The 13496-nt window shown below is 39.6% G+C and overlaps 1 protein-coding gene across 1 annotated transcript in view; it reads right to left on the bottom strand.

Moving 5' to 3' along the window:
* pitpnab (phosphatidylinositol transfer protein, alpha b) overlaps window positions 1-13496 on the bottom strand; it is a 39353-nt gene that overhangs the window by 7347 nt on the left and 18510 nt on the right. The window contains exons 3-6 of the mRNA XM_052117569.1: window positions 9832-9977; window positions 8892-8983; window positions 7553-7560; window positions 7237-7311 (exon numbers count right to left, since the gene is read on the bottom strand). Of these exons, the coding sequence (XP_051973529.1) occupies window positions 7237-7311; window positions 7553-7560; window positions 8892-8983; window positions 9832-9977 (321 nt within the window). The remainder of the gene's footprint in view (window positions 1-7236; window positions 7312-7552; window positions 7561-8891; window positions 8984-9831; window positions 9978-13496) is intronic.

The raw sequence follows: 13496 nt of genomic DNA, 5'->3' as shown, positions 1-13496 counted from the left end.
ATTAATTATTACTAGAGCTGTCAATTTAACATGCTAATTCAGTGTGATTAATTATATTAAAAATTAAGCAAATTAATCATGTCCTTGGACAGTACAAAAATATTCCAACCAAACTTGAAGTACCAATTGTTTTCAGCAGGGGGCAGTAAGTGAAACTCTATGTGTATTGCCAACGCACAGCTGTATAGACAACAAACCACACTTGGGCTTGCACAAGTTTAGAATGCTTTCTTGTGTTCAAACACAGCTGGACGAATCACAATTCCCAATGAAGGGGGAATCGCCAATGTATCAAGAATGTATTTGCTAAGTTTCAAAACCATGTTTAACTTGACCCAGCGACCTAAACACGCTGTGTTTATGACATGGCTCAACCAAAATGAGATGCTCCAAAAGTGTCCATCTGACACATGTGTAAATCCTTTGTAATTAAAATGTTTTATTGATTCAAATAAAATAACACATCAGAGAAAAACACAACACATACACACCGAATCAACATATAAAATAATACACACACACAAAAATAATAACATAAAAGATATAATAAACATGCATAATTAAACTAAACATCTCTCTCCTCATCCCTTCCCTGAGAGTCCCTCAAAATTGCCAAATATCTATTCCACTTCCTGAAAAACAAGTCCCCAAACCCCAGCCTTCTACCTGCCATATCCTGAAAAAGCTACCACCCTCCATATCTCTGCACACCACTCCAGAAATTGTGGAGTTCTGTCCGACTTCCAACCCCTTAAAATAATTTGTCTGCCAATCATCATGCTAGTCTGGACCCAATTTTTTATATATTTTTCCCCAAATGTATGACTGCCCCATCGCCCAAAATACTAAGTCTGGGGCAAAGTTAAATTTGAGTGCCCAAAAAGGTCACACAAATAATTCTGAACCTTTAACCAAAAATCTTGGATCTTAACACACTCCCGAAATACATGGGTTGTGTCTCCAACTTCTGATTGGCATCGCCAGCAGGCGGGTGTGTCTTTAAGACCTAGCCTATATAATCTAGAGGGGGTCCAATTAACTCTTAATGAGCAGGGAGTAATACACTGATGCCTCATGTCCTTTTCCAAAAGCAGAAATCACCTCTCCCAAAGTATCTGCCAATTTAGGGGTGTGTGTACTACTCCCAAAAACAGTACAGAGCATGTGGCACAGCTATAAATACCTATAAAACTGAGATCTGGGAATCCCAAAATGATGACACAAATTTTCATAAGATCTCAACACTCTCATATAGGTCTCCGAGTGTAGTAACCCCCCTCACAATCCACTCTGACCAACAGAAAGGGGACTTTCATAATTTATACATAATTTGGGTTTCAGCCATTTGCTTGAGGCAACATATAAATAAATGTCTAATTAAATATTCTGGCCACTCTTGTCCATATCACGTGCAAATGTGAGATAACGGGGTGTGACTTAACTTCTCTGGTTAGTTTGACAGAAAGGCTTTGCAATAGCGAAATAGGGGCTTCCTGTTCAATACGAAACCAGGCAGGGGCTCTCTCAGGTGGAAGTGACCAATGAGCCAAATGTCTGAGACCGATTGCATAATAATAAAACAAAATCTTGGGTAGGCCTAGCCCACATTTGTCAATCGGCCTATGTCATTTACTAAATTGTAATCTGGGACATTTACCATTCCAAATGAAGGACTTCGCTATGCTATCAAATTGCTTAAAATAAGAGAGGGGGACATCTACAGGGAGAGAATGTAACAAGTAGTTGAATTTTGGAATACAATACATTTTAATATCATTAACCTTCTCAATCATCGATAAATGTAATAAGGCCCACCTACTCGCATCACTTGAAAACCTTTTTAATAAAGGGTCAACATTAACTAACTAAATCACACAAATTAGATGGGAATAAAATGCCCAAATACTTAATGCTTTGTTTGGGCCACTGGAAAGCACCCAGCTGAAAATCTGTTACCGGGCAGTACGCTGTCAGGGCTAAAGCTTCGGATTTAGACCAACTGACTCTGTATCCTGAGAATTTAGAAAATTAATTAATAATTCTGTGGAGGCAAGGCATAGATCTAGTGGGGTTGGAGATGTATAATAACATATCATCTGTGTAAAGCAGAAGCTTATGCACCAGACCTCCCACCATCACTCCTGGAAAATCCTCCTCCTTTCTGGGCAAGACAGAACAATTATGGGGAAAGAGGGAAACCCTGCCGGGTGCCCTTATCCAGAGTAAAATAATCTCAAATTAATCAATTTGTTTGTACCGCCGCTACAGCATGACTATAAAGTAACTTAATCTATTCAATAAAAGTATTCCCAAACCTATACATTTCCAAAATCTTAAAAAGATAATCCCATTCTACCATATCAAACACCTTTTCGGCATCAAGTGAGATGGCAGAGACCGGAGTCTGTTCATTCGCCACTGACTTAATCAAACACGTGATGTTATCAGAAGAGCTACAGCCCCGAATAAACCCCACCTGATCTATATGTATAAGAGATGTCATAACTTAATCGGTTAGCCAACATTTTTGACAAAAGTGTAATGTCTAACTGGATCATGGAAATTGGACCTCAACTCTTACATTCGCTTGGATCTTTGTCTTTTTTAAGAATCAGACTGATCCGGGCTCGTGTCATGATTGTGCAAAGTTTTCCATTCTTTGATGATTCCGTATAAACTTCTAACAAAATTGGAGCCAGTTCTGTAGCATAAAATTTAAAAAATGTGGCAGCAAAGCCATCAGGCCCCGGAGCCTTGCCTGTAGGCAGGGCCTAAATTACCTCATCAAGCTCCTCCAAGTTTATCTCAGAATCAAGAGAATCTTTTTGCTCAGCCATCAGTTTAGGAAGATCTAATGGTTCCACAAAGTTTCTAATATCTTCATCAGTAGACGAAGATGTGGAACTACAAAGATCAATATAGAATTAATTAAAAGCATTATTAATATCAATGGCCAAGGTAAAAATTTCACCACCAGCAGAATTTAATGAGGGACTGGTAGAAAAAGGCCATCAGATGACATACGATGCTTCAGCTCTTTCTCGGTACTTTAAATATTCTCCACAAGTTCTCGTGCTTTGGATTTTTGATGAATGAGGCATACTGTATGATCCGACCCTTAAGAACCGCCTTAAGTGCCTCCCAAGCCATGCCCACAGAGGATACTGAGTATCAGTTGGTCTCCATGTAAACATATACTTTAGCCTTTGACATTTGTTGGAAATCAGAATTTTGCAAAAGGGATACATTCAAGTGCAAACTATACGATTTCTTTTTCTCTATTTGTGGCAACATCTCTAAACTCACCAGGTTGTGGTCTGAGACTGAAATGTTTTCAATTCAGCAATCTAAAACAAATTAAATGAGGGACTTGGATAGCAAAAAAATATATTCTAGAATAAATCTTATAGACTGATGAAAAGAATTATATTCCCTACCAGATGTGTTAAAATGTCTCAAAATATCTGTAAGACGAAGATTTTTACACATCATTTGAAGCATAGATTAAAGTCTCCTCCCAATATTATATCATAAGGGGTGACAGCGGCTTGCAACATCCCTTCAAGATCTATAAAAATGCCCTGATCATCAACGATAGGGGCGTAAATATTAGCCAAAATCAACCTTTGTCCCTGAATTTCAGCTAAAACAATAATGACTCTTCCTAATTTATCTTTAATAAGTTTGAGATGTTTGAATTGTAAATGTTTACTTATCAATGTAATGACTCCCCTGATTTTACTTGAGCCAGCACTAAAGAAAACATGTCCACCTCATCCATCCATCCATCCATCTTCAACCGCTTATCCGAAGTCGGGTCATGGGGGCAGCTGCTCCAGCAGGGGGCCCCAAACTTCCCTATCCCGAGCCACATTAACCAGCTCTGACTGGGCGACCCCGAGGCGTTCCCAGGCCAGTGTGGAGATGTAATCTCTCCACCTAGTCCTGGGTCTTCCCCGAGGCCTCCTCCCAGCTGGACGTGCCTGAAACACCTCCCTAGGGAGGCGGCCAGGGGGCATCCTTACCAGATGCCCAAACCACCTCAACTGACTCCTTTCAACGCAAAGGAGCAGCGGCTCTACTCCGAGCTCCTCACGGATGACTGAGCTCCTCACCCTATCTCTAAGGGAGAAGCCCGCCACCCTTCTGAGGAAGCACATTTCAGCCACTTGTACTCGCGACCTAGTTCTTTCGGTCATGACCCAACCTTCATGACCATAGGTGAGAGTAGGAACAAAAATTGACCGGTAGATCGAGAGCTTTGCCTTTCGGCTCAGCTCTCTTTTCATGACAACGGTGCGATAGAGCGAGTGCAATACCGCCCCTGCTGCCCCGACTCTCCGGCCAACCTCCCGCTCCATTGTCCCCTCACTCGTGAACAAGACCCCGAGGTACTTGAACTCCTTCACTTGGGGCAAAACCTCATTCCCTACCTGGAGTACGCACTCCATCAGTTTCCTGCTGAGAACCATGGCCTCAGATTTAGAGGTGCTAATCCTCATCCCACCTGCTTCACACTCGACTGCCAAGCGATCCAGTGAGAGCTGAAGGTCACGGACCGATGATGACATGAAGACAACATCATCTGCAAAAAGCAGCGATGAGATCCCCAGCCCACCGAACCGCACACCTTCCCCACCCCGACTACGCCTCGATATCCTGTCCATGAATATCACAAACAGGATTGGTGACAAAGCGCAGCCTTGGCGGAGACCAACCCCCACATGGCATGAACTCGACTTTGTGCCGAGGACCCGGACACAGCCCTCGCTTTGGACGTACAGGGATTGGATCGCCCTAAGAAGGGACCCCCCCACCCCGTACTCCCGCAGCACCTCCCACAGTCTCTCCCGGGGACTTCTCCAGATCCGCCTTCTCCAGATCCACAAAACACATGTAGACCGGATGGGCATACTCCCAGGCCCCCTCCAGGATCCTTGCGAGAGTAAAGATCTGGTCCGTCGTTCCACGGCCAGGACGAAAACTGCATTGTTCCTCTTCAATCTGAGGTTCGACAATCGGCCGAACCCTCCTCTCCAGCACCTTGGAGTAAACTTTACCAGGGAGGCTGAGAAGTGTGATACCTCATATCTTCCCCAATTTTTTAGCTTCCTGCAGGGAAAGATGCGTTTCTTGATGATGCTTTTTTATGGGGTGCCCAACCAATTCACATTCCACATGGAGAGAGACAATCCACTCATATTTAACTTAGACATTTTGACATATTAGAAAAAGTCGACTGTGTGTCAAAACAAAAATTATAAAGACCACATTCCCCATTAGAGCAACAATCAAACCCTGAACTTCTCCCCTAACCAAACAAACAGAAAAAAGAAAAACATGCTCAATAACCCCACGCACGACAGCGCCAACTGGCGTCCATCCCTCCAAACTCAAATAGTCCATGAATGTCTGCGAGAGTCCCCACGACAACTTTGCCATCGGATTGCTAAAGTCCGGTGTTTCTATACAAATTTTGTGAAACAGAATTACACAACAAAAGGTAATCTATAAAACAAATGCCAGCCAATAGGCAGAATAAACACCAAAAACATGTAGATTAATACACAAAACTGTCTCGAAGGTGCGATCCTTCACAAAACAAACTCCAGCTTGTAGCGGAACCAGCACAAAAAAATTAATAAATAATACATGAAAAATACATAAAAAAATACATAAAAATTAAATAATAATAAAGATGTTCAGTTTCCTCGGACATTCAAACAAGTGTTCAGTGAGCCGGCTGTTTCATACATGCAGCAAATGACATAAACATTCCAATGTCCTGCAAAAAAGAAATCCACGAAACACACTCCATCCAATAGGAGGCATAAGCTCAAAGAACAAGCAGCTTTATCCATAATATTATCCTTTCTTCCACAAAACTCCAGCCACCATAACAAAAATAAACAAAAAAGGTGCCCAGCTTCCTCGGATGGCCAAAGGCATATTCAGTGAGTCAGTCCATCTGGAGGCACCTGAGAAACATACCATGACTTCCTCAGTCCATTGGTTTATGAAAGACAATGCTTGCTGTGGGCATGTAAATATTTTACAGCCATCCTTAATATCTATTTTAAATTTGTCTGGGAACTTCAGTGCAAAAGCTTCCCTTCATTGATGCAAAAGGTTTCTTGAAGGAGTGTTATTCCACAAAACATACTCTAGCAACTAGTCGGGACCAACACAAAAAGAAACAAAAATGGCGCTCAACTTCATTAGACAGTCAGTAGAAAGTATAGCATGTTAATACACTCTGGGGCCTCATGAAAAACACCAGATGGCTTACTCACCCATTTTCTCTTTGAAAAACAATGCTTGTTGTGGGCATGTAAATATTTTGTAGTCATCCTTAGTATCTATTCTCAATTTGGCTGGAAACATCAGTTCAAATAAGACCTTCTATTGATGTAAGAGGATCTTGCATTCCTTGAATTGATCAGGTTTCTCTCTTGTCGAATTTGAAAAATCTGGGACTCGAGAAGAACTCTTAGAAGAGAAGAACAAATGTGCCACTGCATGATGTCTATTAACCAACTACTCAAGTTTATGCAGCAACGCATATTGCTACGTGTTACGCTAAAGGGCTCCGAGCAGCTCTTATTTGCCTTGCACCTCAGTCATTTAGTTTGCATGTCCACCTAGCCCCTGAAGTGTAACTGGTTAACAGATTGTTAAGAGTATACAAATTTGTCTTTCTGTCCATAAAGGGGAGGTGCTTGAGCGTGCAGCTCAGCTCGTGCTCTAAGTTTCCCCCATCAGGACTACTGAACTAAAGTTGGTTAAGTTTAATAATCAAGGAGGAGTAGGGGTGGTGGAGGGATGCCGGAAGAATCGTCACAGGAGTGAGGTAAGCAGCTGCTTACGTGTGCTGGCATTATGATTAACAGGACTATCTTGACAAGCCCCCCTCCTTCCCCCCCAACCTTTATTTACAACTCCATGTTGAAATACCAGAAATGTTGCAAAACGTTGTAAAATGTATTCTGCATATGTCATTAATCATAGTATGAATATTGAAATACCAGAAATGTTGCAGAATGTTGTAAAATGTATTCTACATATGTCATTAGTCATAGTATAAATATTGGGAAAGTGTTTCTTGCTAGTGTGGATTAGTATAGTGCGGTTGGGGTGGTGATGGGGTGGGGTTGGGTTACCATCTCCTCCCCATCCCCCCAGAATCTACGCCCCTGACAGCCACATCTTACACACATACACGTCATTAGCACTCACATTATCCTGCTGCCCCATGTCAGGCTTGTGCCACGTCTCAATCTTGATGAGGAAATTTTCTTTCATATATTCATTCTGAAAACACAGATGTCAATCAAATCAATAAACAAACCCTGATAAAACATAACTGCTCAACAGACTGTGCATTGACACAAATTGACGTATATCCTTTCACTGAAGCTAAAGTTACCATCTCTTCTTTCAAACTGTGTGTGTGCGTGCGTGTGTGTGTTTGTGCTGTAAATATACATGTTAAACACATCTGACTTGTACTAAAATGTATATGTGTGTGTGCTTGCAAATAATAAATACTTACAGTGATTACTGGAGGATAACGCAGATCAAACATAGAAAAAGAAAGACATTTTTAATTAGATACTTCTGTTCAAGAAATCTATCTAATTTATGATAATTCCAATCGTTATATGTTATACAAGGTTAATTTGTTGTCCATATTTATTCACCCAGGAATTAAAAAACATTGCAGTAACATGTAATACAAAGGTCACCAATTAGTGGAGCCATACACACTCCATACGAAAAAAATTTACAGGCTTTTTCCTAAAGTGGCAAAATGTATTTACAATTGTACAACTAATCAGCTTGATGATTTCTGTTTATGCAATCAGCCAAATTCACTTAATGCAATTCAGCCAGTGGTTGTTAACACATAACCCTCAAATGAGAAGTTTAGTTTAGTTTAATTGATTAGCATTTCTTAAATTCTTTGCTATTCTATACTAGACAAAGCAGTAGTCTTTGACTATTAAGGATTTGTTATTTCTTCCTTTGAAAAGGTATTATGGCTGCAAACTTGAATAGTTGCAATGAAATAGCAATACATAGCTACACAACATATTGAGTCAGTTTAAGTGATGATGATTTGGATGTTTGCTAGGATGGAAATCTGGAACTTTTAAATACCTCTGATGTAATGCTACAATGTTACTGTATCTGAGACTGTGAAAATATGTGTGAAGGGAATGTATCAGTATAATCTCAGTTTCCTGTGCTGTAACTCCACTCCTACTCTGTTCAAACAGTGAATTATTCAGTGCCCTCAAATTCAGTGATGGGGAGGGAGAGAGAGAGAAAGAGAAAGAGAAACAGATAGCGAAACAGATAGCGCAGTAATTATAATAAGAAAGCAAGAATAAACACAGAGCAAATAGCCAATGAGTTAAGACTAAGGGGTGTGTGTGTGTGTGTGTGTGTGTGTGTGTGTGTGTGTGTGTGTGTGTGTGTGTGTGTGCGTGTATTTATCACTTTGTGGGTACCAAATGTCCCCATAAGGATAGTAAAACCCAAAATGTTTGACCTTGTGGGGACATTTTGTCGGTCCCCATGAGGAAAACAGCTTATAAATCATACTAAATTATGTTTTTTGAAAATGTAAAATTGCAGAATGTTTTCTGTGAGGGTTAGGTTTAGGGGTAGTGTTAGGTTTAGGGGATACAATATAAAGTTTGTACAGTATAAAAACCATTATGTCTATGGAAAGTCCCCATAAAACATGGAAACACAACGTGTGTGTGTGTGTGTGTGTGTGTGTGTGTGTGTGTGTGTGTGTGTGTGTGTGTGTGTGTGTGTGTGTGTGTGTGTGTGTGTGTGTGTGAGTGAGTGAGTGTGAGTGAGAGAATATAAGGGTGTGTTACCTGTGCGGCAGTATGGATAGGCATTCCAAGCTTTCTCGTGAATGTTCAGTGCTGACGATGGTGCAAGCATTCGCACAAACGAGGGGACTTTACTGAAAAAGCAGAAAGGGGAATGAGCCTAAAGATTTAAAAACATATAGAAATTGATTCTGAAAACAATGTAATTCCTTTCAAACCAGAAACAAATATGACCTTAAGGGGTTAGTTCACCCCAAAATAAAAACTTCTTCACCATTTACTCACCCTCATGCCGTTCTAAACTCCAAAAATGTTCTTTGATGGAGCAATGCAGGTAAATGGAGACGGACATAGTTCGAACACCCAAAATGAAAATAAAGCACCATGAAAGTACTTAAAAGACAAAGTTGATATGCCCTCCCTTGTGAATTACTTTCTACGTTTTCAGAAATCATACTTTGTGTGGAGAACAGGCCGCAATTTAAGTCATTATTCACTGAAAATGTTCCCTTCCGGTGCAGCTCTCAAAATCTTGCTTGCTATTGTGTGGCTTTAGAAGACTAGAAGAAAATATAGTAATATATTGTACAAGTCATATTTGATCTCTTTTAAAATGCAGCATCTTTACGGTTCTTTTTTTTCTGTGTCATTTTTTTGGAGCTCAATGGCATCAGTCGCCATTCACCTTCACTATATGGAACAGAGCAACTAGGACATTTTGATAAACCTCTCTGTTTGATTGAGAAAATAAGTCATGAAGGTTTGAAATGTCACGAGGGTGACTAAAGGACAGAATTTCATTTTGGGATGAACTATCCCTTTAATTTTGACCTTAATATTGTACAGTTAAGTTGTGTGTGTGTGTGTGTGTGTGTGTGTGTGTGTGTGTGTGTGTGTGTGTGTGTGTAGCGTGTATTTATCACTTTGTGGGTACCAAATGTCCCCATAAGGATAGTAAAACCCGAAATGTTTGACCTTGTACCTCTGCAAGTGGTAGATTTTGTGTGTGTACTGTCCCTTCTCTCCATCCTTCTCGTAGGGTTCATTTTTCAACACCTCCACCCCTTCTCCGCCACCCGTCTCATTTTTACTTGCCTCTGCTACTGAGTACAGCTGCCCTACCTGATACTGTGAGACACACAGAAATGCATTCAGTATTCCTTGTATACATATGTGTGGATGGAAGCATACATGTACATTCATTTTCACCACAGCAGTCAATTCATGTTTTTCAATTAATGTTTAATTAAAACGTTCTGCTGAATAAACAGAGAGTGATGAAAAAACTATAGTCTCTTTCAAAAGCAAAAACAAAACTCTCCTACAAAGCAAAAAGGCAGTAACTACACAGAGTGCAGAACTGAGAAAAATGACTTTAAAGTTATCCTGTCATCCAGCCTAAGTAGTTGTAGGTAGATTATTGGACATGTGGCTGCTTTGTTACTTTATATTAGCTTATTCTTTGTACATATCAATCCTCATATTTAATTTGATATTTTACCACTATTTTGCAGTTACTGTATTCTTGCTTTGTATTACTTACCAAAACCGTGGCACCATACCAAGTAAAAGGCAGTAACTACAGATTCTCCAAAAACTATTTTGCTACAACTTGGGCTCTGGGTGTGTTAGATACACTGTATTTGAAATAATTGGAACCATCTGTTTTCCTGAACATGGATATACCAAACCCAAACTAATTTGACCATTTTAGGTCAATATTTTCCACCCGGAAGCTGTTCTGATGCTGAAACAGCTGCTTAAAGTCTCACATTGCTAAGCTGTATCAAGGCCCAAATTGGGACAATTTATTTTGAATAGGACCACATGCTTTTCTAGTTATTGAATATTTTTCCACCGCTGGTTGGATTATAACTTTGTGACATGAACAACAAAATGATGACATGGCATCGGCGATGATGTGAAGTTACAGAGGATAAAGTTACAGCTAGGAGCAGGGAGAATCGGGGGCAGGTAAGCAAAGCTATTTAAAACATTGCCTGTCAATTAGCATAATGCTATCTGAATGGACCTCTGAGAGGAAGTCCCGCCCTGGTGGCTGACAGGTGTTTATATTGTGATAGCCTAGCCTCTAAATGTTTAATTTGTCACTGTTACTTACCATTCTCCGGGTATTTTCTTTTCAATGCCAGTTCGACCATCTTCTTTCCCCAGCTTTGTGCCATCTCAAACAAAATTTGTGTGAAGTTAGAAGGGTGAAATCGCAAATGTTAAAACCGTCCCGTGAGGACGAAGTCAGCTGTGTGTGTTCACCATGTAAACAGTACCTTCACTGCGCAGCAACACGGTTATTTTTTGTTAGGTAAAAGATAACAAGAATACAGTAATGGATGTTACTGTACTCATGCTTTGTTTCACTAGGGCTTTTTGCAGTTACTGTACAAACGACTACCATTTTTCTCCAAAACGACACACATTTGAGATAAGATGTTTTGTCACATAACAAAGGATGCCTTGAATGTCATGAAAATGATAATAACTCATTTCTGACCAAAAATGCAGTTACTGCCTTTTTGTTTTGTAGGGCAGACCTCTAATCCTGTGGAGAATAAAGTTAAAAAGCACAAACAAACAAACAGACTTCTCACACTGCATGTGTGAATATTTGAGAATGTAAGAAAATACATGACAATGGACAAATACATTCACACACACAAAAAAAAAAAAACTTAAATTTGTGCAAAAGATTCGTTTGAACAGATGGAATAACTGCAAAAACATTCTGAAATTGACTGATAGTTAGATAGAATTTCTTGTTTTGTTTTACTTATTAAATTAAAGGAATATTCCTGGTTCAATGTATGTTATGCTCCATATGTGGCATATTTGTGGTATAATGTTGATTACCATGAAAATTAATTTAGACTTGTTTCTCCTTTAAAAACAAAAATTCTAAATCGATGTTACAGTGATGTACGTTCAATGGAAGTGAATAGGGCCACATTTTGGAGAGTTTAAAAGCAGAAATGTAAAGTTTATAATTTTACTAAAGCTAAGTGAAGAATTTCATTAATTCTTCTGTTTAAACTCATGTGTTATTTGATCTTTAAAGTTGTTGAAATCTTTGTTTTTACTGTCATTTTAGGGTTTTAGTGTTTACAGCATTACATCATCTTGGCATCTTATATTTTGTGGCTATACTTTTGAAACAGTGGGTTTTTTAATGTTTACAGATTGGCCCCATTCACTTCCATTATAAGTGCCTCACTGAAACACAGATTTTTGCTTTTTTTTATAGAAAATGAGGGACGAGTCAAAATAAATGTTTGTAGTAATCAACATTGTGCTACAAATGCTGTTGATTGAGCTTAAATTGTATTGAACCTGCAATGTTAATATTAATGTTTAATGTTACTTTCCTAGTATATTCCTTTTTCTTTTTTGCTATTTGTTTGCTTTTCACTTGTTGTACCATCTTTCTTTATAGTTTGCTGCTAAGTTCTAATTTTTGTTAATACCACTTGTAATACCACTAATGTTGTTTTATTTTTCTTATTTGGCACTGTATGTTTGGCACAAAAATGAAAGGTTTTCTGTCATGCCAACAGAGCACACTTAAATTGAGAGTGAGCAAACAATCCTGCAGTCCTTGTTTAGTCAAATAAATTAACTGTGAGGGAATTTGAATAAAAAGTGAGTGGTTTAGTGTCCTGACACACATGTTCAGTGTCAGCAGCATCCATTCAGAGTGAGCCAGCAGTGTTCAACTCCAAAGATTCAGGCCAGAACTCCTTCAGAATCTTACCTAGAAACAGCCCTGACTGTCTAAATGGGGTATCCATCCATGTACACATTGTTCGTCACACATAAGAGTGTGACAGAGAGAGAGAGAGAACAAGAGAGAGAAAACTGCACTGCTGACCTACAATTGAAAGATTAGATAATCAGATGGATGATTGTTGGTGCCAGACGGGCTGGTTTGAGTATTTCTGTAACTGCTGATCTCCTGGGATTTTCATGCACAACAGTCTCTAGAATTTACTCAGAATAGTGCCAAAAACAAAAAACATCCAGTGAGCAGCAGTTCTGTGGATGGAAATGCCTTGTAGATGAAAGAGGTCAACAGAGAAAGGCCAGACTGGTTCTAACTGACAAAATCTAAGGTAACTCAGATAACCACTCTGGTGAGAAGAATAGCATCTCAGCTATTCTGAGATGCGGGTTGGTGCTGTTTTGGCGGCATGTGGGGGACCTGCACAATATTAGGCAGGTGGTTTAAATGTTGTGGCTGATTGGTGTATCTACATGCAGTGTCATCATTCCTCTACCAATCAGAGGCTTTGTCTCTTCTTACAGTCAATCAGAGGCCAGTAGCAGTGTGCATCTCTTTCCAGCACTCTATGAAAATCCAACCTACATTATACATTATCATCCCACGCTCTCTGCTGATCTCTCTCACACACACACACACACACACACACACAATCACACATCAATGGGCTTGGTTATGTCTGCAGTGGATGTGCTATTTTTTGTGCATGAGTTTTATATAGCCCATCTATATTTAAACTGCTATTGCATAAAACAGTGTAATCTTTTTGAATGAACAGCATGTTCATTCAAATGATGTGTTTATATGGGAATCTGTTTAAGCCCTGATTATAGTTCACTGATGGTGATGGACAG

The sequence above is a fragment of the Xyrauchen texanus genome, chromosome 44 (genome assembly GCF_025860055.1).
Source record: "Xyrauchen texanus isolate HMW12.3.18 chromosome 44, RBS_HiC_50CHRs, whole genome shotgun sequence".
Taxonomy (NCBI): Eukaryota; Metazoa; Chordata; class Actinopteri; order Cypriniformes; family Catostomidae; genus Xyrauchen; species Xyrauchen texanus.
This window is presented reverse-complemented; position numbering and strand designations above follow the sequence as displayed.